Raw genomic sequence first — 25,931 nt, 5'->3', positions numbered from 1 at the left:
ACAGGCAGTTATAAAACTGTGCGAACTCCTCTTTCGCAAACCGGCCTAATTTCCCGACAAAATCGATCCACTCTTCGTCCTAAATGTACTCGACAAAGGTCAGCTGAAGTTGTCTGTCTATTATAAAAGCCATTATTCCAGGCTAAAGGAAGTCCGCTGGATGTTTTATGCCGAATGAGCAAACACAATGACCGCAAGACCGGGTCTCATTCATTAATCATAAAACGTGTGTCAAAACCAAAGGAATTATAACTGAAAAATCTGGCTGCGGAATTGTCCGAGGCGAAATTACTTTAAAATCAATTTTTAACGGGGAAGCGGGCGCAAGCCATCCTTATTACGCACTAGATAGCAGGAATTACAAATTTTTTTTGTAATGAATCCGTAATGAGCATTTCCTGTAATGACGTCTATTTAGAATTGTATTTAATGGCTCTCCCGGTATTAGTCCGAAATGGCTTCGTCAAATATTCAATATGTAGATTATTATTCATTCAGGAACGTAATTAAGCTCCGAACGAGCGCCGATTGGTTATTTCTAATAATTCACGCTGATCACTTTTACCTTCGCCCGAAAGTAGACCGCTTAAAATGAGACCGTAAATGCTCTTTAAATGCTTATGGTAATGAATGGGACAGTCAACAGGCTTATAAGGGTGCGGTCGTTCATTCACAAACGCCCTAATTTCGTATAAAATCGATCGGTTTCATTCCAGATATGGAGGTAAAATTGATCGTCCATGTCACTGTTTATTTTATATTTGAAATTTGAGAAAAGTTCTCGGGGCACGACGTCGCAATCGAATTGTTATCGGGCATGCGCGCCAGTCGGCCACTTTGAATATACATTGTGTGAGGTATAATCAGCGCGGTGCACACGTGACATATCTCATATGTCATCCGCATGTTCTCCTCCATAAATAGTATAATGAGGTTAAATCGGTTCCGTGCTAATAGAGGCAGTGTTCAGCTGCAGCAGGTCTGTCGTGAGAATCTCGTTAATAAAGAAATCTCTCGTGATTCAAACACTGCGCAAATTGGGCCTGTTCGAATTTCGACTCTTCACAGATTAATCTTAATTCACGCCACCTAGGCGCAGCGGCAAAAGCTAAAATTTAACTCGTGACGTCACCGAGATGCTAATTCCAATTCCACCTTCGGATTTTTTCTTTTATTATTTTTAAAAACATTTTCTCTCGATTCGACCTCAAGCGCTTCGCTTGCCAAAAATTTCACATTGATCAACACTGGCGGGTTTAGTTATTTAATGAGTGCCACTAATACGCATTAGAAATAAATTACATAGTTATCGATTGCCTTGATTCGAGCACGAAATTGTGCGTTTGCAATTTGCATGAAAATAACCAGAGACGGCAAACGGCTAAAAACATTTCAATTGCGTGTTTCAAATAAACCAAACAAACATATTATAACTTCGCAACCTTACGGCAAACAAATTTTATTAATTCCCGGAACGGGAAAATCTTTTACCTAATAAAACTGACTTTAAAACTCTTTCCTACCGAAAGTAGTCGAGAAGAGTTCCTTGCACAACTAAATGGATTTCCATTTAAGATAAAACTAAAAAAGAAGCGATTCCTCGTCGGAGCTTTCAGGACTACCTCCACGGAAACGCTGAGCTTTTCCTTTCCTCTTTCCTTTCGAAAAAAGTAAAGCCCTAATTTTTTGAATTTTTTGACAGTCGGTGTCGCCCGAAAAGATCCGCACTGCAACGGGACACTGCAGACTATGTCTGCCGGACACGACCAGAGCGTCGCGTGGCGTTGCCAGACTGACCGCTTTTTCCCCCGTTATTCCGAAATTATTTTTTCGGGGTGATTTGCTCGCGGCGGGCACCTCTTCCCCTTTAGCGTTACAAATATCGGTTTCCCTCCAATGTCGTCAGAAATCCGTAACAGGTTGTTACAAAAATCGAAAAACGCTCGCATCTGCATTATGAACCGATCAAAATGCATAAAAGTGACGCAATTTACATCGAATGTCGCTCTCGGAGTGGTAAAAATGTGAAATTGGCGTCAGCAAATATTTCGTACACACACACACACACGTTTTCCTGCTTCTCATCCATTGGAAGGGTTCCCCGGCAGAATCCAGCCACTACGAAGGAACAGTGGCAACAGTGCCGGCATTTTTTTTTGTTGCCTGAAACAAAAGAACCGAGCCCAGTTGCCATTTCATAAAACAATGTTTGTTCATCGTATTCGTTATTATTTACCCCGCGGCAGAAAAGCATTCAGAGGATTGTCTTCCAGATTGCTTTAAATTGAAATTACAGCTGCTGCGACAAGTAAGTTTAGCTACATTGCAATCACGCTAAGCCTGGAAATATTAATTGTTCAAACTACGAAGATAAATGCAATGCGGCCCTTAGTTTACAAGCAACGGGTGTCCGATGTATTATTCCCCTTTTGCCTCTGGTATAAATAAACCCACATTAATTATTGTTCTACGGATTCCTGTAGTCTTTGAGCTCGGTTTTACGTGTTTGTACATAAATTTGCAGCAAGTTTTACATGTGAAGGAATGCGGAGAGAATGCCCGGGTATCGCGTAAGCTCCAACTGCTGCCTCACGTGAGGATCAACAAATACTCAGAACCCGCATCGCTTTGTTTCGCCGCTCTAGTCAAAACCAAATTACCCTTAAGGGGTTCCCCGAAAGATAAATCTGGGTCCGACCAATCGGGTTAGTTCAGGTTAAAGGGACCCAAATTCGCTGGACCAGATAACTGCAGGGTGACGGAGTGAACCTGAAGAAAGTTGATATCACCCATCGGCGGCAACGTCACGGCAAATGCCAGTTTGCCAAGGTGTTCGTTAATTTTTTACGATTTTGAGAGGGGCAGTCGCAAGTTGGTACTGAAGATAAACTACCCAGGTTTAAGTTCATCGATCAACGGTAGCCTCAAACGTGTATAAATCCAATGCGGGGGCTCAGGTGCGCACTGGACAAGACAGCAACCTTCTTCCGATGCCAGTTTGCTGGAACTAAATCGTTTTTTCACAGCGATCTAAGGCTGGTGAATATGAGCAATACGCTCGTAAATATAAACTCAAAGCGAGATTTCATTTTATACCCCAAACAAAACTGTGTTTTATCTAATATTACTTCCTTTTATTCAAAGCATTGGAAGCATGGATGCTTTCAGGCCTTCCCTTTTTTCCCTTTTCGGCTCAGATAAAAATCCATTTAGCGATTGAAGAAGTTGGGCTCGTTAGCAAGGAAAAACGCGCCAAATTCGAGCTGTCGATTTTACAAAGACAAAATGTATTGTCTTTTTCTACGTAATTTGAGTCCACTGTTTTTCGTTTCACTTTGCCGAGCTTTTTCGGAAGTAGCTTACGGAGAACGGGCCTCTTTTGGTAAATGCCGCGAGATAAATTATTGGCCCCATAAATTAGATATTGGAAACCGGGTCTTATCCTGAAAATGCACGCCCTAAAATTCTGGTCAATATGTTACTTTGATACGGAAATTGACGGGAGAATAACGAGGACCCATTGATGCCCGACAAATGGGAGACAATTAATCGCTTATGAGACATGAAGGACGTGCTCTGTTCCAATAAATCAAAGCGCCCAAAATAATAAGGGAGATAGGTGTGAGGAATGCGTTAGAAGTCTGCAATATCACCCTAATAGTGAGTATTTCCCTGCGAGGGCTTGGCAACGACGCGCTGAGACGGGCGAAGATCTTAGTCAGACAGCCAGCACACGTCACTTGTTTTCAACACAGGAGGGCGCGTGCAGCGCTGCCACGATCGACGTAAAGTGTTAGCTTCGCCCCATTTGGGCGCACCAATGCTGACATGGTTATGTAACAATGATGGTTGATAAATCATTGCGTCCATTTTTTGTTACCGCGTTTTGCCTGTTTGATGTAATAACAAAACACTATTTTTCCACTGCAACAATGTAACATTCCGCCAATCAATTATCTCAATGAAACGCAAATATGCACGATCTCAATTTGCATGGTTTCGTTGTGAAAAATGTATTTTTGTTAAGCCCATAATGCCACTCAGTGGTCTTCTGAAATTATGTTATTTGAAATAATATCCGATTCTCGTGGAAATAATGGAGTTTTCGAAGCGAAAACATTAGGTATAAATTGTTATTCAAGAAAACAAATTCGCCTTTCACGTCGACGAAAAGCAACAATGGCAGATGAATATTTGATTGCAGGCGGGTTATAATTTAACAGCAGGAAGTTTCGGTTTTATTCGGCCGGCATGCGCCCCATGAGAGTCAGGTAAACTGATATTTTCGGGTATAAAAATTCAAGCTGCCGTAAACTACTTTACGGACTTTTTACGTTTATACTTCTCCTGCACCGGTTCGACCGCAATTTTCCGGTAGAAGGAAAGTTTATCAGGGTTAACGGCAAATGTGAAGACCTAGATAATTTACCAAAAGTTGGTATAAACATAAGAGACTGAAGGGATGTTGAATATTGCCTCATCAGCCATTCCGGAATTATTAGAAACTGCACAAGACCGTCTCTCGCTACTTTTAAAGTGGAGGAGAAAAGTTTTAAGGTGAAATTTTGCGAATGCAACTATAATTGGTTTTACGTTCGTAACTAAATTGCCAATTCTGGGAAGAAACAATGTCAGATAGATTACAATAACTACTTTTTGCATTTCTAAATGTTCGCTTTCATCGCAATTTAGCTTAATTTTTCCATTAATTAACGGAAATTCAGGAATCTGACCATTCACAGAAAATGGCAACGACGCATCGCTCTCTTGTTTCAGATGCATCACGGACTCGGACCTGGCGGCGGGAGTCGTCAAAACACGTCGGGAGTTGCCAAATTGCAATTTTTTTTTTCTCAGGACGAAGCAGCGGAATAAATGATTTACTTTCAGGGATACAAAGTTTACGGTTGGGATTTCCAGCATTCGCGTAAAGCAGGCGGAATAAGAGTGAAGTGACAAAATTACCCAACGGATCTTGAACAAATGTGGCCCCTAATCTCGGAATCTAAGGAAGATATCGAGAAACGACTTTCGGCGTTTCATAGAGCTCACGGAGACGATTAATTTGCGCTATTTTTCACGGCAATGGGCCCACGTCTGCCCGAGTTATCGCGGTTTAAAGCATGAAAAGTGGCCAAAAATTGGTGCGTCTCCTTCTTTGACGTTTCTTGAACCAATTTCGAAATTTTCCATGTGCCTTTTATCCGTCCCCGAAGGACTGATATGGACCTTATACTAGTCGTGGATGCCTCAGTTGTGGTCGCGGGGCCTGGACAAGGCAGTTTTTTTCTAACCGTCTTCGTTCGTACCAAACTATCGTAAAAACGAGGATCGAAGTGGCGAAGCGTCTCGGAAAAAAATGCCCGGAATCGGTTGTGTTATTGTTGTTGCATGCAATTCCTTACAAGTAACAGACATTTTACATCTACGAAACCTCTAGACGTTTGACGTAAATCACTCGACGAACGTCGAAATTAATATCGAATGTCAAACTACCTTGGTGGCTACTCCATAACGGTCCAACTTCAGTCGTCTCTTCGGCCCTACTCCCATGCACTTTCGCAAACTGGTCACTGGTCACCGCTCACACATATCACGAAAGAAAAAGATCTTCCACTCCACCAACAGCCGTTACACGATCCGCACCTTCGCCGTCTCAATTTGAACTACACCGGTGACATATCTCATTTGTTGAAACAAAAGAACGTCCGATTTCCCCGATTAATAGTTCCCGATTACGAACACCCGATTGGTCGCGGCGCTAGCACTCGACTGAATCATCATCTATGAAACAATATCGGTACGAAAAGGTACAAAAACTACGATTTGCCCTTTGCAAAGGCACAAGTCTTAGAGCGAACGATAACGATACAATCGCTTCCAAATATTTGAATAAATTTCCAACCTTTTTTGCAAGCGTGCAGCTCACCGGTCGAATCACGGCAACCATACGAGGAACACACGGTGTCCCAACGTAAGGGTATACAGGACATCGAAGATTTTCCGATAATCGTGAAAATAACGCGATGTTCATTTAATTAGCTTTGAATGAGTTGAGGTAGCGAAAATATTTCCCAGGGACCATGAAAGAAATGCGAAATGCAACTAATCGGAAAAATCTATCGAAACTTGCCGTTAGGAATTTTATACCTTCGAAGCATACAAAAAACTTCACACTGCCTTCTACAAAAGTGCCACTCATAGATCGAGCGATAAGGACGACACAATGGCTTCCAAATGTAAAAAAAAAAATCTACAGCCTTTTTGCGAGCATACAACTCACCCGCTGAACCACCGTAATGATTCACGACACGAAATAGTATTTATAATCGAATTTAGATATTTCGACCTATTGGAGACATGGAAACTAATTTGGTAAATGGTAATTTCATTTAATTTCGTGCCCATGCGGGGCACTCTTATCAGAGCTTCATTTTAAATTTAATATTTCCGCGCATTGAAGATTCCGTGAATTAATCTCGTTCGTGGACACCTCAATTAAGGCCCTGAATTGCAAAAATTTGGCACCGAACTGGCCGTATCGCAGAAACTAAACTAGCAAGATTATCCTGTCAATTTGGCGGATGCATCATTTATATTTTTTTCAAGTGGATTTCCATTGCGCCTCGGATTTTTTGATCGAAATGAACTCTATAACGTGCTTCTTCACTCGCACGTAACTTGTCAGCCTCATTTGTCACTTTCCACTGGCAAAGAGCGGATCTAGGTGCGGGAACCACGAGCGTTGCAGTATTCCTACGAGGCCGATGTTCGTCATTCTTACGAAGACTATAGGAGATCAGACTCCATCCTTTTTGAAACTCGGAAAAGCAGCCCCACTGAAGAACTTGAAAATATACGTAGATTGCATAAATTTGCCAAAGCACAAGTTCGGCTTGCCGCATTTTTCTGGGACACCCTGTATGTGCCCGTTTGCCGAACCTTTTCGCCCGTTTTCGGAAAATTGAAAAGTCTCTGAGACGGACGTCTACAGCCCTGTACGACGTCACAAATTTCATACATGTCCGCTGCTTCAGTGGATGCACCAGTGGCGTAGTGCGCCGCAGTCCCAGTCAGTGGTGGCGACGAGAAAGCATTTCGAGCAAGCGATTGACAAAAAGCGGAGGCATTTGAAATGATTGCCCTACGGCATTGCTCACGTTATGTCTGGCTCGCCAAAAGACGAAGTCATATTTTCTCTTTGGGGTCACAAAAGATTGGCAATTTATAAGCAAACCCAAGTATGCTCATTATTTATTCCGCTTTTTGCCGATGGTTATTTGCGAAAATTTGGTTGTTTACTGCTCGAAGGAAAGACCTTTGGGCTTGCTTCTCAATCTTCATTGACTTGTTGAAATTCCAAACACAGAAACTCAAGGTCTCCGTGCTCTTCCAGCAAGTGTTCCACCGCAATTTATTACTGTGTAGTTTCCCGAAAAAACTTTCCCGGGCCTAAGAAACCGACCGCGATGCCCGGGGGCCCCAATAAAATTACCTTAAAACTTGCGGGGACGTGACTCGCAGAAGAAATTGCCACTTTTAATTAGTCTTTTAACGCTAATCAATGTGCCTAACGAGCTCGATTTTTTTGTCTCTATATTCCGCACGTGAAGACTATTTATAGCGATTTGATGCTGAAAATCATCGCAATTAACCTTTTAGACCTTTTAGTAAGGGCCCCGTCATCGTCTCTAAATTGCGCTTCCCGGAGTTCCTTACCAATTACGTAATTCTCCCCGGGGCCTCCCCGGATGCATCCAGAAATTTCGAATCAAAATTGAGCCTGCCTATTAATTTCCTAATTAACGACGGCGTTATCTAATTGCCAACTCGCGTTTCGCCATGCAAAATGCAACCGAAAGTTTCGCCGAAAACTATATCGTTTAATTCGGTTAAACTGGGGGATTTGTGTTTATGTTTGTTATGGGTGTTCCAGGATTTTCTTTATTAAATTCGATTTCGTCGATTACGAGAGATAAACGTCCGTTTATCGGCTTGGAATTGGAACGTATCGCCTTTAAAGCGCCCTTAGATGCGTCCATGATCGCTCCATAATGGCGGCTACGTTAAAACATGTGCGGATCTGGCAAGAGCGCGTCGTCCTGTATGCACCTGAAGCTATTCGCATTACGTATAAACTCAACAGTCGCTCTTCCCGACAATTAAAAAAAACATCGATGACGTCATCCAGCCTGCAACTGAAATGAAAAAATATTTGATCCTTTTTTTCCTTTTTACTTCAAGCAGACAGTGACGCCATCTCGTATGCTACGGTATCCGGGTCACGCAGGTTCGTTCTAATTCAGATCGGACTAGACTTTTCGGTCATTCATAGCAATTTCATTATTTAAAAGCATATACAGAACTTGAATTTTTAATCTGCCACCTCGAGATGTTCCGCGTTTGGTCCCCGAGGCTCGAAAGATAAGGAAACAAATTTAGCTCTTCTTTCCCGACAAATCGATATATCATTTCGCGAACTCGCATAAACATCACTTGGAGGTGGCGTTACATTTGGAATGGATCCAACTTTGAAGCCTACACCTCGACGGGCATATATATATTTTATCGGAATTTGATAACTACGTGTCTATAAATCTCGGGAATGACTAAAGTTCTCGTGCCGGATAATTTACCGTCTCCGGAGAGTTGTTTTTGCGTTGTTCGATTATTAATCTTCCAACTTTTCTCACCGGGCGGGGTAAATGTAATAAATAAAAAGTCGAAATTAGGGTGTCTATATGGCCTGCGATTTTGTTAGGAACATGCCGGTAATAATTCCGGTGTCCTTCGCCATTTGATCGAGAAGTTTAAGTTTGTGCTGTGACAGAGGTTCGGTGGTTCGAATTGTCTTCACCAGACGGGCAATAAAGATGAGTTTGTGTTGTGGCAGTAATTTGGTTAAAAAACTTATCTTCACCAGAAGGTCAAGAAAGTTAAATTGACGGGGGGGGGTACTTTGCAGGTGATTGTGGCAGAAACCTGGAGTTAACTGCACTCTCTCAGGCTCATTCGATACCTTTCGTACCTTGAAAGAAAACAATTTTTAAACTGGGCTAATAATGAGGATTTATCGTCGATGCTCGAAAACTAGTTAAAAGCATGAAACTTCCTATAAATCACTTATAACGACGGAAAAGTTTTAACAAATTTCCTAGTCGCAGATAATTCTTTTTCTATTTTCGCACAGGAGCGACGACAGCCTCCGCTATTCATAGATCTAATTTATGGCACAAACACCCTGGAGATTGCTCTAAAAACTATTCAAAATACATTATAGAGGCGAACTTTCCTTCGACGTACATATTTATGTCGACACGTGCGACTGTCGTCTCTGTGAATCAAACTTTGGCAAACAACTAACGCAAGCCGCAAAACTAGTTAATGCAGACAGACCTTAATCACCGAAATATATATTTCGAAGTCGGTGAAACCCCGTACAACTAATACTAAAACACAATTACCGGCATCAGAAGTTCTAGATGTTTCTTGAGTGTATTTAGTAATTAGACTTCGAATGGGGTCTCTGCTTTGGTAAATTATGCAAAATGGGAAATGAAAACTGGTTCTCAGGCAAAATAGGCAACAAATCTTTATTATCGAGTTTAATTTGCCACAAGCTGAACGTCCGAATTAATTTGGAAAAACTCATATTTCTCAGTTTATACAACCGGAAGTCAGCTAATGCTAAGCATAAAGAAAATTAGGAGCAGTTTAACCTCAGGCTTAAATTTATACCATCTCGTGATAGTGTCGGAGAAGGCTGTTGCTAATGTGGCTCTAAGCCATCCACCTTATTTCTTTACTTTAATTGCATGCAATGATTCATTAATCCGATTATAGAAGGATATAATGTTTATGTTACACCATCTCGTGGCGAAGTCAGGAATGTCGTTTCTCGACCTGCCGGTAATTTACCCGCCTTAGTTTTTTGCTTTCTCCATTAAGGTAAACATTAAATGAATGCACAACCAAACAACCATCCCTTAATTTGCTTAACCCAAACCTAAATTCAGAGGTTTAACACACTCGAATAACTTTAAATATTATTATATAGGCTTATGAGTTTCAGTGCCGATTTTACTGGAGAAGTTCGGCGATAAAATTACACCCTTTTACTGTTTACCCTTTTACGATTATAGCCCTCAGGCAGGGGCATAAATTATGGTAAATTCAGGCCTTGAGCATGCAAACATAAAATAGACCTACATTGGCCAGAGAATCTTATTTGGATTTTGATCAAATATAATGATGTAATTAACCAATTACGGTAATTAGGCATAGAACAATTGGGGTGGTACTGCAAGGGGTAAAAAAAAAGAAGCATGTCAGGGATGTTTACAAATACTGAACACTCACAATCAAGGACGACTTTAAAAAATATAGTACACCACTGATAGTCAGGTATATTGATAACCTATAAAACTTTATTTTGCAATACTGCTATGGGGAAATTAGAGTCGCATCGAGAAATAAACAACACTAATAAAATAACATTTTTATGAGCGTAAAACTCAATATTATATATTTTTTTCTCTTAATTTTAATTTATTTTTAATATCTCCTTAGGGTGCGACACTGATACTGTCTACGTCACTGCAAAATTACCCACAATGCGTTCCAAGGATGACATAATTCATATCAAGAACTCTCATGTTTCTGCAAACTGCAGATTTCTTTTATTTTCAAAATCCGTGACCTACACTGAGAAACGCATGCCCTGCAACATGCAAGGTTGCCGGCATCTTAAGTTGTATTTTGCCTCTTTTAGATTTTCATTTAAAATTTTCAAAGATTGGAACACAAACGCATGCTGTGACGTTTTAAAAATGATCAGGAAGTTCAAATTGTTATTAAATAATTTTTGATATCTTATGTCTTATGAGATTCACGCATATGTGGCAACCACGCTCTTGCCGTGGACCGTTTTGTGTTCTTGGTTAAGGGAACAGACACCCCCTCTGGGGGTCATAGGTAGTACGACTAGTCTGTAAAATGGCGAGTCGTTTGCCCTGGCTTGTTACTGCTCGTTTTTGTTGATATTGTTTAGTATGTAAATTATTAGTTTCTTGCAATAAACTTTAGTTAAAATTAGAAAGATTGTAGGTCGACACCCTGAGATGCGAGATGCGTCTCAGAGACTGTAAACTCAGAGGGCTTGAACGTGATTATCCAGTTCATAATTGTGTTGGCGGACATGTTGTTGTCCATTCCCGGATTCCTGTAGCGTCAGCAAAATACATTAACTTTGATATTTCGAAGCGGAATGACCTAACTTCGGTCTCACAAGAAAAACATCGTCATTGTTGATTCTTCGTTGATTATAAAAATACTGAAAACGCAAGAAAACGAATTTAATGACTCGGCAATGGCAGAAGAAACATTCCTCCACCGCTTTATTGTATATTTCAACATAATCTCTTTCCACTCCGATTATCAAATACCTGTACCCTGATCGGATTGGCTTTTGAAAACTTGGATCGAAACCGATTTCCAGGTTCAAAAGCTTATTTTTGAGATAAGAAATAGCTTATTGGCCGCCTATTGAAACTTTTGCATGACGTTTTAGACGCATATATAGCGATAAGGGTGCGATTTCCATGTTTGAGCCTGATTGTGAGTAAAAAAATAACTTCGCTTTGGCAGGATAATTTAAATTGAATTTTGCTTTCAGGTCGACACACAAGATGCTGATTTTCGCTTCGTTTGGAGTGCACAGAATATGGATGTTTCTTCTGTTTATCAAAGGTAAAATTCATTATTGCCTCACTACTTCTCATCTGGAATCGATCGGGTGAAACTTCACTGATCACGTCGCATTAGCAGCCATCACCAATAGCCCTAAAAGGCCCTTCAGGGATGACCAATTTTCACCCCACCTAGATTTATAACAACCCGTGACGTCCCCAACCAATCTCAACCGAAATGAAATCACAAATTGACAAGTCAATGTGCTTTCCAAACAATAAAAGGACGATTTTCCCCTCAGGTGTCGTATTATGTTTATTACCTTGCCAAGGTAGTTTAGAATAAAACGATAGAGCGGCTTTGTAATAACAACAACAATCGATAAAAATTCATTTCGTCGCTTTATGTGGTGGCTGCGCTCCAACAAAAGCTTCTGGAAGATGAACGCTTGTGAGCAAATAAAAGCGATGAGAGAAGCATATTTCAGAAAATTGAGCAATTTTTTGATAATTAAAACTCCGGCCCACACAAATATCCTTTATGTTGTTTTCCTTCGTGAAACTTGAAAAATAAAATATCCCCGAAGGCAACAATAATCGAAAGCAGCACTTGCTTCCTTGTGCCAATAAGGGATGGCGCTGGCTTTGTAGAGGTTACAAATACCACCAGCAGTACAAGCTGCAGCCCCTTAATAGTTATGCTTGATTACATTCTTAACCACGACTTTGTTGCGTCTTTCAAGTCGAAAATGAACTCGTGTTAGAAACGCTAAATTTTCCGCCAATATAATGGCGAAGAAGTGTTTCTGGTGACGATAAAAACCAAGTTTTTATCGGGCAGAGACCATATTTTTATCTGCGTTGTCAAGGTGATTGATTATTTTCTAATGCGAACTCTCCCTGGCGAACGAAATAAATATACGCGTTTGGAACGTGGTTGACAGAATTTTTGCGGTGCCCATACGAGCACACAGTTAATTGTTTTAACTAGCCACGTTCGAAATTCCAGTTCTGCCACTCGAAATGGTGAAGAATTGATTCCTCCTACCTAACGCAACATTCGATTTTGTTAAACATTCTCATTGCGTGTATTTATCGTAAGAATTATTTCGTATTTACAGACAAAATTTATTCGATAAAACATGAGGTCTTGTTACATTATATATGACAAATAACCTTGTTGACACGCCAGGGCCGAGTCATTAACGTAAAAATATGGCCGCGTTGGCAAGTGGAAAGGCGCATTATTTCAATGCCCCTGTCACTCCAGCCTCCCCCGGTAAGGTATTAATTTCCAGGCTCTAAAACAGAGGCGATGTGTGGAATGAATAGAGGCTCTTAAGCGCGAATAAACAATGCACTATAGGCCATAAATAATTAGGTGTTGAGGCGTAGAATGTTGGGGAGCTAGAGATACTTTACTTTCAATTAAGGTCGTAAGTGTCGTTTCCGAAAATATTGAGCTGGTTCAATGTCCAATTGACCGTGCCTTTAATTACCGAGCGTTCGTAATTGGCTTTCGAGATCAAGTCCGGCCATTCGCGATAATACGCTCTATTTTCAGAAATTTGATTATTTTACCCGTAACAAGTGGCCTCATCGATTAATTGCCTTTTATGGGTGGTGGTTTTATTGCATTTAGTGCTTTATCCATTTCAATTAAAAAGTATAGTGGGAAATCGAAATTTTCCGGCAATATACTGTCCATAATATCGTGGAATTTTCGAATGGGCACGTCCTGCGGATTTGCGAATTATTTCTTTGCATTTTAAAACGTAATTAATTAATAAAACCCCCCGTATATTCAGACATCGTTCCATTCGACTCGGCGGTAACATTGGCATTGACCAAAAGTCCCGCGATTAGGCCTCTTCCGCTGGACGGGCTATTTGTTGTTACTTCCTGTGAAACCCCTCCGCAAACCTCCTTATGAAAACGATCGTTCTGTCTCATCAAACGGTCGGAAGTTGCTCCCGGAGGGAAAGGGCGGCATTGAAAACTCTGTGTTCAAGGCCTGTCCGCACACTCCTAGAAACTGCACATCCAGTGCAGCCAAGATAAGGATATCTAACGTTGGCAACTTTTCCGGCCAGATTAACTCCATGAAAATGGAGAAATTGCCTCATGCTTTGCCTTCGTCGTTGCTACGAAAATAAACTATCTTGCTGGCAAACTTGTCAGGGTTTCGAAAACCTGGCCTAAAGGCTTTAGGGACGTTGTGCTCTAACTACTCTCCAAACATCATTTTTCCTTTTTCGAGATATTTGATGCCAAGTGTTTTAAACTACGGTTAAGTAAAGTCAATTTTTCGTGTGTCTCGTGTGACACGGTTTTTACGAGTTTCGAAGCAAAAGTTTCGGCCAGAAAAGAGCAACTTTAGTTCGCAAATAGCAAAAGTCAGTGACGTAGACGAGTGTCTAAAATGAATATCGGTGGGAATAACAATTTTAGAAGCATTGTGTAGTCGTTATTATGTATTAGAAAACTTGGGCGGACGTCTCGCTCCTTTAAAATGCCCTCGCCAGTAACAAGCTGAAATTTTCAATTCCAAGAGATTAACTTTGAATTTTAAGTACGCGCAAAAATCAGTGGCGTATCGCGAATGGTGGTAATAGACTTATCATTAAGTCATCGGGGATTTGGAAATTTGGCAACCGCTAAAATTGTCGTTACTCCGATCCACTCAGCTAAAATTACCACATCCGAAAATTTGATTGTCATTTAAATATAATAATCGCGATGTCAACTGAAATGAAGTATCGAACGCAGCTCGTCGTACCACTAGGCCCCTATGCCTTCAATGGAAAAATATGGCTGACTCCGTTTAAAAATTAAACTTCATTACTCAGTGTACAATTTCCATTTTGGAATTTCTCGCCAAAACAATATATTTGGGGGTTGGAAGTAAAATCAGTGCCGTAGAGATAACGAGAGAAACGAATCCAAGTGGAAAAATAGCAGAGGGCAAAGGTGTTTCTTAATTGGGAAAATTGATATCTCTTAATTGAAAGAAGAAAAATAGCATTCAGATAGGAAAAGTATTCGCTGAACTTCTCAATTAGAACATCCGCCATATTTTGTTTATACGTGGTTAATTAAGTGCATACATTGCGTGACTCGTTTGGCAATCTTGTGCCCTACGTATTATCTGCAGCTAGAAGGCGCCCAATCCGAGACCCTGCATAGTCGTGAACGCCTGATTGCCTTAGCTAAAATTTGTTTTTGTCCTGTGAAATAGACATTTGCTCCCACTGTGTGACATCAACTCGCCAGGTAGTCTGACGTCACTAATTTCATCAACGCGCCGAGGTACCAGAGGAGTCGCACGAAAAAATTCGCGTCACATGCCCAAAGGCACTGGCGTGTGTCGGTTTATCCTAAGGTGCAGCTCTGTTTCCTTCTTTGACAAAAAAAAAAAATTTATTTCGGTCCCAAGCCGAAGTGTTTCATCATTCGTCTCTCGTATCAATAAAAAGAACTTCGCAAAGGGCCTGAATGAAACATTTCTATGGGTTTTAAAAAAGGCATTTTGCATCAGAGATACGTATGTCACATTCGCCAAGACTGCACAAGAATCTCAAATAAACCTCCGTGGAGCGCACTTCTAAAAATAAACGTGTCACCTAGCTGCGTTTAAATATTCCGGAATTCTCAAGGAGTGAACCTTTTTCTTGACAACCTCATTAAAATTTCAACCCTTATCATTTGAATATGGCACTTGCCAGTTGCGTTCCAGAATATGCCATGGGATATAATGGAAACAGAAACAATGCGAAACCAAATTCTGACAATTCAGCCTTAACTAAGGATATCCTGGAAAGTCCTGGAAATTAGTCTTAGTTTCTTAGAGGACAAAAGCGTTGCTCCGGAGCATGCAGATGAATTAATAAGAAGTACTTCGGGATTATTTTCCATAGAATTAGCGACCTTTTCTCGTTTTCGTCAAATTTACGATCTGAAGCGGATGTTAAAGCGGAATGCAAATCCGACATTAACCGGGATTCGTGAACTTTCATTTTTCACGTCTAAGCGGCCATTTGATTTTATTTCAGCTACACTCCGGTGACGGTAATTACCGGCTGGACAGGCAAAATGTCCGGCCGACCTGCGAAAGGAGTTCTTTAACGAATTTCCCGTCCATTGTTTAATTGGACGTCCGCTTTACCCGGGTTTTCGGGACTAAATCTGAGGGATTATAATTAAATTCGGGAGGCTGTATTGGTTGCATAGGCAAACCGATGCAAACTAAAATTACAAGTCTTGGCAGCATGTACGGCTATTTTACCTTAGCGATAGTAAACTTTAAAGCAATTTTGGGGTCAGAGGCGGTACCGTGACCTCATCAGTCCGAGTTCGTGCCCCTGCTATGTGTTCCGAACGGGGGGCGGAAACAGCTCCGTCCCCCGGCTATTTGGTCGATACATTTCGCCCATGAATCGACCAAAATTTAAAAACACGAAAATTCGATTCCCGGACAAGAAAAAACAGGGGACGTTTTTTCTTTGAATAAAACAAACACTAATCATAATTCGAATCCCAGCTGTTCGGAAAATCCAAAATTGAAGAGACCTTTGTCTGTCCTTGGAAGCAGGGGGAGCTGCGACCCTTCTGCTGGAGAGAAACAATACTGTAATTATTTTTTCAGAAGGAGCGAATTTTTCAACAGGGGATTAATGACGAGACAGACAATGCCCTAATTATAGAAACGATTATTACAACAAAGAATAATTACAGATGATAAATGGCGGACTTTTGAAGTTTGTTCCCGAAGCGGGGAATTTTGTCCCAGTAATCATTAACGAACAGGCATTTCCAGTATCGGCGCAATCCTCGGACGAACACTACTCGAGTAGCACCCAAGGCAAAAGTTAACATCGGCAACGTCGCCGTTACTCACAGCAGACTCATAGCGCCACGTAAACAACTCTACACCCACGCGTTACACATCACAATTATTCGGGCGTTGTTGCCGGTGGGACCAAAGAATTGCACCTGCGATTACGGGAATTATGGAACTGCGGAAGTCGACGATATGATTCATACTCGATATGCGTTTCAATCAGTTTCCCGTCTACGCAGAATATTCCACGTGGATAAAATATGGCCCCTCGTTGCGGAGAGCGGCGGACGCAGATCAGAGTTTAGGGCACCTCAAGCCCGGATCTCGTCTGGGGCGTGCGAATGTAGGCGGATGAAGGACCTGGTCCGTTCGCCGCCGGAGGAGGTTCTAGAAAAGGTTCCTTTTGAGTGAAACAACAGGAACAACGATAGACGAAATTCGAATGCAGGGAAAATTAGAGGAATGGGAGCCGGTTGGAAATTGATACGAGTTATATAACGACCGGATGCAGGGTCAACATCAAAGAAGCCGAGCGGGCAGGGACAGACAGCGCGAAGGAGATGAGAACGTAGCGCAGAGGCAAGATGATAATGTTTAAACAAAGCAACTGTTCGCGAACCAGTAAAAATAAAGTAAAATAATATTTTTCAAAAAGGACTTTCGCCGATCCCGTAAGTTAAGTTACGTTCCGTGCTCATCCGATATAATCTTTCGTAATGGGCAATAATTAAGGTCCCGATTGATTGGCACTTTGAAGGGGGAGCAGTGGAATTCGTTCTGTGCGCGCAAATAATGTATTACAAAACTTCTCCCTTCATCAGTCTAATATTTTATCCGCAAAAAATACAATATTCCCCCCCTTTCCGGCTGGAACAATGCTCGAAACGTAAATACGTTCCCACTTCCACGAAACGACGCCCTTCACCCGAAGTCACGAGAAACTGCCTCGGACTAAACATTCGGTCCAGGTGATCATTTAGGTCAGGGACTCTTCACTCATTCCTCACCGTACTTCCCCGCACTATTTAATTGCACATAAAGCGAAAAGAAATTCCCCCCATGAAAAAGGTCGTTTCACCCCGAATTCTCCTCCTCAGATGACAGGGGAGGGTTATTTGTATATGAATAGGTATTGTTGTTATTCGAGCAAAGAAACTTACGAGCGACATTGCATTCAAATTTGCGATGCCCGGACTCCTCACTGATATCTTCGAGGTATGAATGGCCTTTCAGCTTTAAGGGCGAGCTTTCAAAAGGCCCTCTTCGATGGAGGGTTTTATGGCTTCGCTTTGTATTTTGTTTGTGTTGGGGGTGTTTGTATAGGACTCCCTCGTTTTTCTTCTTCTTCTTCAAAAAAAAAGTCTTTGTTTTTCCAATATTTTCCTTTCTTTCGCATAATTGACAGTAAAGGCCGGAATGAAATATGTATATTAGGGAGGAAGGAATCCTGGCTACGAACAAAGTCGTTCGAAGACAATTTTCCGGCAAATGCTATAGTTGTAAATGACGTAAATTTCCATTTTGTTTGGGGTTCCCAGAGCGCCTTGTTCCCTTAATCGGGATCGGAATGTATATTCTTGTCTCGGATACACACTCCGAGCATTCGGATTAAGTAACTCACTTTATTTTTATTCTATGAGTCGCGAATTTAAATGGGGAGATAATCGACGCTTCGGGGGTAACGTAATGGAATCCCAGTGAACTCATCCGTTAAGAAAATTATTGCTGATTTCATCACAGGTGAACACCTTGACGTCGATAGGCCTAACAATTAAACGGTTGCAGGCGCCCCCCGAGCCCAACTCATTACAACTCCCGTTCGGTTAATTTCGAAAAATCGCGTAACGAAATCCTCATTAGCGCGATTGATTCTTTCATTTGGCGAATTCTACCTGAATTCTTGAATTTTCCCTCGCGTTTAGAACAAAAGGAAAAAATGTGCTTTCTCGGAAGTTCCTGATTTAGGATAATTCGTTTAGCATTCGTCAAGGCGTCAAATGGAAAAAAATAATTTCGGAAAGTTCTTTTCGATGGTCTGAACCCTGCCTAAGTAATTTTAGGTAAGTGAAGAAGTTTCGAGGAGTTCTCCATTTTAGATTAGATTTTTCCAATTATTTTTAGTTCGTTGCCCATCGAAATTAACAGATTCGCTGTGAAATTCTCTCGCTACAAAGTTGGAAATAATTTCGGTGAAATTTCATCTTTGGAGGTTGTTTGCCGGCTTGCTTAGGATGGCCGGGGAGAGGTAAATCTTTAAGCAAGGTTATGAAGGGAATCGGTTCGTATTGCTATATCTATTAATAAATTTCAAATTCTCAAGTTTTCCACGGATATCCATTAGTTTGAAACTTTCCGCAATTCAACCCATTAGAACTTCTCGAAAGATTTAACTTCGTTCCAGGAAGACATTGAAGTGAATATTTCATTCCAATAAACACCGAAGAATACGTAACATACCTATTTCCACCCCTGGAAGAGAGGCACGCGTTTTTCGATCCCCAGGCCCGTGACCTCGCTGATAACCCCGGGTATTTCCTGAAACTGTTCCAGGGCTCTGCATCCCTTAATTTTAAACGAAACTCGGTGATGGTGGCGGTTAAGGCATGTTTCGTATGTTTTTCGAGCTCGATTATTGGTTTTGATGGTAAACCCAGCTGCGCCCAAGACGTTTATGCATCGGAAATATGGAACGTTTGCTTGTGAAATGTTTAATGGGAACTAGTGCCGTTTGCCAGAAACGTGGTATAGGAGTCGAGGCGCATCCGCCACTTTGTCCTGAAATTGTCGTTTATTACGCAGAAGTGGTCGCGACTAGCTCCCAACAAATAATCGAATGTTTATTCGACACTTTAACGGCTTTAATCCCAAGATAACATGTAAATTAATTACAAAATTAAGTAATCAAAGATGAACCGCGCGCTTCAAGTTTGAAATACGCAACTGGGGCGTGCCGCGTGACGTCACCGACGTCAACTTGAAGTAGTGGAAGTGCAGTGGGAGCGAACGCCTATTTCGCTCGGTAAATATTAGTTATGGTTTCAGTTAAGCGAACTAATATGAGTTAAATTCTCGTTTTTTGTAGATCTAACTTTTGCCAATAAAAATTCATTAAAACTTCTCCCATGTGCGACAATGCTCCTACAAAGCAGAGAGCAAAACATTAATGTAACAAGTACTAATTACATTAAAAGCTAGAAATTAAGGCTTAAATGAGGCTAGTTTTGTTAGATGTAATTATTTAACGCAGTTCCCCGGTTCTACGGGACAGTTTTTCCCATTAGGGGACAGCTTGCTTGTGGGCCATGTTTGCGCTTTGCAGAAAAGATGTCTTTTGAACTTTCGCTTGCATAAGCTTTACATACAGGATCGAGATTTTATCTAGAGAAGATTCTGCTATTTCTACTCGCTAACGATTAACCCTTTGCCTCGATAATTGATGCTAATGCTTAAATCAAGGGCCCCCAGGGAACACGTCTATTCAATACGATGCACATATTATGTATAGATGGTCGTTTAACTTCCCGACTCGCTACGAAGGCAATTTTCCGGTAAACGAGCCCGACAGATGACACTTCAAAGTTCATATTTAAACCTCTCTCTGCCATCCCTGCGGCCCATAAAAACCCCTATCATATGACGTAATCTTCTATTTGCGAAGCATGGGTGGGTGAATACGTTTTTTTACGATCTTTACGCCACACTGTCTGACTAATGTCGCAACACGGACAATTTGCACAGCTCAAAGTATTCTAATTACGAAGTTGCCGCAGGGTTAATTAATAACCCCATAGGTCATTATCAGCAGCAGCGGCAGAAGTTGCGGATACTCTCCATGTCGGTAATGAGGGAAAAAGTTTTATATTCGTTTATGGAGTTGAATGAGTTGGGGATGATGGACGTGTGTCATTAGAAACGAGGGTAATGGATCAATTAGAAACTCCAGTGTCAGTCACAAATAGGATCAGCAGGACGCTGGAAAATCTCAATGTCACCACCGGTTGCCGAAACGACTCAGATAATCCTTCAGAGATAGAAATTGGCCAAGGGCAAAAATGGTCCTTTGTCGTCTCCAGGAGTTCACACAGATACAGTTCTGTATATATCGGTACCAGAAAACTAACTTAAACGCAAGGGTCGTGGAATTGTGTAAAAGAAATTGCAGATTGTCATAGCGGTGGGGAAGCATGCACTTTCCGAATACGTATGCAGGCCGCTTTGTCCAATGACTCATTGCCCTTGATGTTGCCCACAGCTCGTATGGACGAATCATCAAAAAGAGATTTTCATTGACGAAACCCATTTTAGAATGTAATTTGACTGACCGCGAAAGACTGATTTGTAGCACGATTGGAGAGTTTCTCAAGCACCTCCGAACGAAACTTCCTGAATGCGAATTCCTAAGCGTGGTCAGAACACGGTTTTTTTCATGATCTTATACCGCACGCACATTTATTGCAAAGTAGGCATCCACCACCCTGTCAAGAAATACAAGTGCATTCACCACATTATCAAGAGGCTTCTGGGCTAGTGCGGTAAATTGAAAACCTTTTTAATGGTAAAACGAATCTTTGCCGTTTTATGGTATTAAAAATTACCGTAGCGTGACTCTCCGACCAATTGCGGTTTATTATTATCATCGCCTTTTAAAGCCCACTCTACAACTTCCTTTATATTAAAGAAATTGCAGTTTAATGTGGGACAATTTCCGGAAAAAAATTGTATTTCGAATATAGAGAAATAATTTGAAAATTTCGCCTTGGTCTCGTGCGGTTGTCCGGGGATCAAATTCGTTAATTTAGAACAATATTAGCCGAGACACGAAATTGTTCTCATATTGTGTATGTCGTTATGTCGCATAAAGCAAACTTATCATTCATCCTGATACGAAATTTTCGGCACGTATACGCTTTAATCCTGATCTTTTGTCACCGTTTTTGCCTCCTAATATGATGGGTTATATTCATGATTTATGGTGTTTGCTCGCCTGCTCTGTCTTGCTCGCTTTTTTAATGTTTCGCCGCGGGCTTAAGATGATTTATCGCCGACCTTGTAAACACTACAGTCGCTCCTCAGACGCCCCATTTATGGAGAATTGTGTGTACGTGTGTGTTTTAAATTAATGCGATTGTGTGATTTATAGTCATAGAGCGGTGATACCGTGGCAGGAGCAATCTCCATGTTAAAGTGAATTGAAAACGCTTTATAACATCGCACGACGTAATAACGTTGCTGCTTATCTGAAGCAGCGTTTGATCAGGTTTAATTTCGCAATTCGCTCTAAAGCAATTTTCATCCTAGAAAATTTTGCGAGCAACCTAGTGCTTTTATTGCAAACACCCCTCGATATATGGAATTTCACTGTAAATATCTCAAAAGGGAAAATTGGAACGTACCGCCAGAATTTCCCCGGCAAATTTCCTTTAAACCGCACTCATTTCGAATGCACGAAGAAATATCTCTGACTATAAAGAGAATCAGGTCCTGTGAAATATATACGACCCAGAAGAGTCAATTTATTAGATATGCTACACTCATGCCAAATTTAAAGTGGCGCAGATGGATGTGACTGAGCATAAATATATACGTCGAAGACTCCGATATTAGATACCCATATGGAATGATGGTAATTCGTCGGATTGGAATTTGCGTCTAAATATGCGAACAGGACCGAGATTAGAGCACTCTCAGTCCAGATCGCTTTCCGTAGGTGCGTTTAAAACTCATTAGAATTTCTCAACTCCTAGAAGCTTTAGAACGAAAGTCATAACAGATGCGCGTAAGCTCAATGCCGGAGAACGGTACCATAAAAGTGGGACGAATAGAGCCGTGGAGAGGAGCAGGGCTCGCGAAGGCCGAGTTTCAAAAATTAATTTTTGTCCCACGAAATAGTCGTTCCGTCCCAGTGTACGTCAGTACTTTTCCAGGTGGCATCAGTTGTCGCAGCGCTAATTCTCCAGATCAGCAGCACACGCTCCAGTGTTGCCATCTGGTTGAGATGAAGATTTAAGGAGAACGCCTTTTGCCTATAACGTTTAAACGTTCGTGTTTTCCCCGCTCTTTGGAAGACACGTATGTACGAAGCTATTAGTCCATGACTCTGAGCCATATAACGTTTAGCGGAATGATTCTCAAGCAATTTCAGTGCAATTACCCGATAAAGCTGGAACAAGACAACCCTTAAACGCGGCCAATCCATCTCACTTCCTAGTCCCGACAGACCAAACTTTGTAAGTTTAACTTGGACAAGTTAACCCATTATTCCTTTATTTCGGAACAAACGTAAGCAGAATCTATTCTCACGTAATGTTAGCGAGAGGAGCGCTTTAGCAAACCGAACAGCCGGAATGTTAAATTTAGGTTAACCTAAACCAAAAAAAAAAAAAAAACAACAATCAAGAAATACTTATAACGTGACGGCAACATGGCCCAGCCGGTTGGAACTAGGTTCAGAGGCCCCGATGTTGTTTATAAACAAACGCAAATCGCCGCGTTGCCACTTTCACGCTTAACTAGTTAGGTGCCGATAATTATGTCTGAAAATTTATTAATACTGGCTAATTGAATGGTAAATTCCCAGTCCGGTGTTAAAACAAGGGGTCGAAACCGATTATCCATGCCGCAATTCAATTTACACCACTCTTCAGTTCATTAGCTTGATCAATACGTGATTGGCAACCGACACAATGGCACTAATAGCAACTTTCAAAGCCCCAACACCCGAAATGGGGATATCAGATTTTGAATATGTTAGCTTTGATTCAAACAATAACAAAGGGCGAATTGGAGAATGAAATTTTCCATTAAAATTATTTACAACAGTGGTCGCCTTCATACTCACAATACGACATGCTTTTGCATATCGCTAAGATTCCTGTTGAAATAACTGTGAGTTTATAGTTAGCGATCCGGCAACTCTGAACAAAGCAAAGAATAAAAAATGCATTACGCGATGTTCTCATTTTTGTATCTGCTCTTCCTAAGGTGAACTAATGGGGGCATTTTCAGTAAATAAGGTCATTAAATCGCCATCAAGAGAGGTTTCCTCGATTCGCCCCATTTTTACGAGTTTTGAAGGTTCGAGGAAGACGCGATAAATCACCTCCCGGAGCGCCGCCTCCGAAACAATATCGGTCAACAATCGTCTTGCAGCGGGACACACATTCAATTTACGGGTAACAATAAGGAACATCCGTCTGAAATCGAAGTTTCCAACTGCCTTATCTCGACAGGGCACGTCAATGGAAACGTCTAACAATACGTTTCTCTTTATGAAGCCGCACGCCCGTCACTCCATGCCATTCAATAACGAGAAATTTGCTATCTCTCAGAGAAATAGACTGTTACTATTGGTGCTTAGGTTATGGAGAAGGCCATAAAAGAGAATATTTCGAACCATTTGTCGGGTAATAAAAGAAACTAGATTTGAGCCCAGGAGGCGCCATTTGTCGTGTTTTGGAGCTCTTCCCCAAATTGATTTAGTTCCAGTGAAATTTGGAGGATTTTTTGCCGTCGAGTGGGTGATCAAATGCGGAGGAAAGATCTTTAAGAGGGAGGCCCTTTTTCTGTTAAAACAACAGTTAATTTATACGTAATAACAATTACATGCCGTTTGCTGCGTATTAGAGTGTGCCCGACAGACTTCCCAGGGCTGTAATTTTTACGTTGCGGTACTCCGCTTCTTTATCACCGTGACAGTGGTGGTTGGACGGGCGTTCAGTGCAGAGAGATATTGTTTAACCATTATGGGCAAAATTGAAAATAGCCAATTACGTAATGTTTTTGCGACAAAGTGAACATGAACGTGCAATTTTCAGCGGTAGTTAAATTCCGCCAATTATTTGCGAAAAGCCATTTGACCATTAAAATTTGCATTTCCCACCACTGCCCCACGGCTGTCATAGCTTACGATTATTTATTGGGTCCCGCAAATCACATAGCCATCCTTGTTTATTCCACACGGTTCTAAGGAATGTGACGTAATGGGACAGTATCGCAAATTTTAATGGCCAAAATCTGCTTTTGATGGCACCATTCTCGGCATCAAATTGGTATAATTTAAAACATCGCAAATTCGATTTGGTTCGAGTGAGCAGTTTGTTGTTTTGACGTGTTTCCTATGTTACTTTTCCGGTGAAAGATACACGAATAATTTAACTTCACCGAAGAAAATGACGTCGCATTTGTCCGCGTCCAAACCTGAATCGGTCATCTTAATGTATTATGTTTGCCTAACTTGCTACATGACAATCGACAAAACAGTCCAATTTTCCGAGCGGGCGGCCAGAAAAAAAGCAAGATCGGTGACTGATAACCCGAAAAAGTTCCATTTTCAACCTGGAAAGGAGTTGCGAGGGCGGAACGTTCTTTCATGTCACTCTTTCTGGATATTTCACGGGTATTTAACAAAAAAGATCCCGAGTGTTCGATACCTCCTCGGTCACGTTTCCGTATATTATAGCACGATCTATTTTCGTCTGAGTCTTTGTTTTTAAATGTTTAATCTTACCACCCAAGGGAGCTTCTTGAAATAATGGATTTTCCATTACGTTCTCCGCAAGGAAGTCGGAACTTGAAGCTTCAATCAGATATTGCCTTTAATGCACTCTCGTCAGGCAATTTTTCTATTCCCATTAATAAGTAAATTGGTATTAGCTCACGCGATGGTCATAATAATTGTCAATGATAAGAAAGGTTTTAGTGGGCCCCGTTTCTTCCCCCGACGAAATCTAACCTGGAGTTCTTTATATCTCGATTTTCCACGGCCTACAGAACTAAATTCAATGCTGCCGCTGATATAAAAGACAAATAAAATTTCCCTAAATACACAGAATGGCGCATTCCCCAAGGGCCTCGAAGGGTGCACGATGACATTCAACTAAAAAGGGTGGCTTGCCGGATGTTGCCTCTGTAGAAATTGGAAATGTGCGTATCCTTTTTATCAAACACGGTTTTCGGTTCCACATCCAGTTAATTCCCAAATGGGATTTTCCCAGACAGCTCCGTGTTTGATCAGCCATTGGCAGAGAATGGATCGGGATTACGGCTGCGATGGCAAAAAACCGATTTGTTTAATTTTTTCCATATTTTGGATTTATGTCGTATTTTTACGAGCCTTCATGGAGACAGGTCACGTAAAAGAACTGGATGCCCTTCGAGACATAAAAACGGGCCTTCCATTTCGGATTGCAACGCGTCAGATGGGGGAGTTAAACACAATAAAATACAGCCTCACGACCGACGTCATTATTCCTATACGCGCCGTATTTGGGAAAATGGCTTTTTCGGCGAACATGTGTAATTAATTTCGTTAACGTTAATGGAAAATTTAATTGACGCAGGGACGTAGGTGGAAAGGTAAATCAGAACTCCCAAGCAATCGACCCGTCAGTTAAAGAATAACAAAA

The 25,931-nt window shown here is 41.3% G+C and overlaps 1 protein-coding gene across 8 annotated transcripts in view; it reads left to right on the top strand.

The window, feature by feature from the left end:
* Window positions 1-25,931, top strand: part of LOC136340083 (uncharacterized) — a 62,529-nt gene that overhangs the window by 5,331 nt on the left and 31,267 nt on the right. For 3 of the 8 annotated variants that reach the window (XR_010732253.1, XM_066283816.1, XM_066283822.1), the window contains exon 2: window positions 11,675-11,748. Coding sequence is in view for 6 of the 8 variants with exons in the window: in XM_066283816.1 (XP_066139913.1) it covers window positions 11,675-11,748 (74 nt within the window). In the remaining 2 variants the exon portion in view is untranslated. Of the gene's footprint in view, window positions 1-10,977; window positions 11,054-11,095; window positions 11,617-11,674; window positions 11,749-22,579; window positions 22,755-25,931 lie in introns of those variants that run through there. The other 5 variants (XM_066283818.1, XM_066283819.1, XM_066283821.1 and 2 more) reach the window with 5 other exon arrangements.

Source organism: Euwallacea fornicatus, chromosome 7, assembly GCF_040115645.1.
Source record: "Euwallacea fornicatus isolate EFF26 chromosome 7, ASM4011564v1, whole genome shotgun sequence".
Classification (NCBI taxonomy): Eukaryota; Metazoa; Arthropoda; class Insecta; order Coleoptera; family Curculionidae; genus Euwallacea; species Euwallacea fornicatus.
The sequence above is the reverse complement of the archived record's forward strand: the minus strand, read 5'-3'. Positions and strand labels throughout refer to the sequence as shown.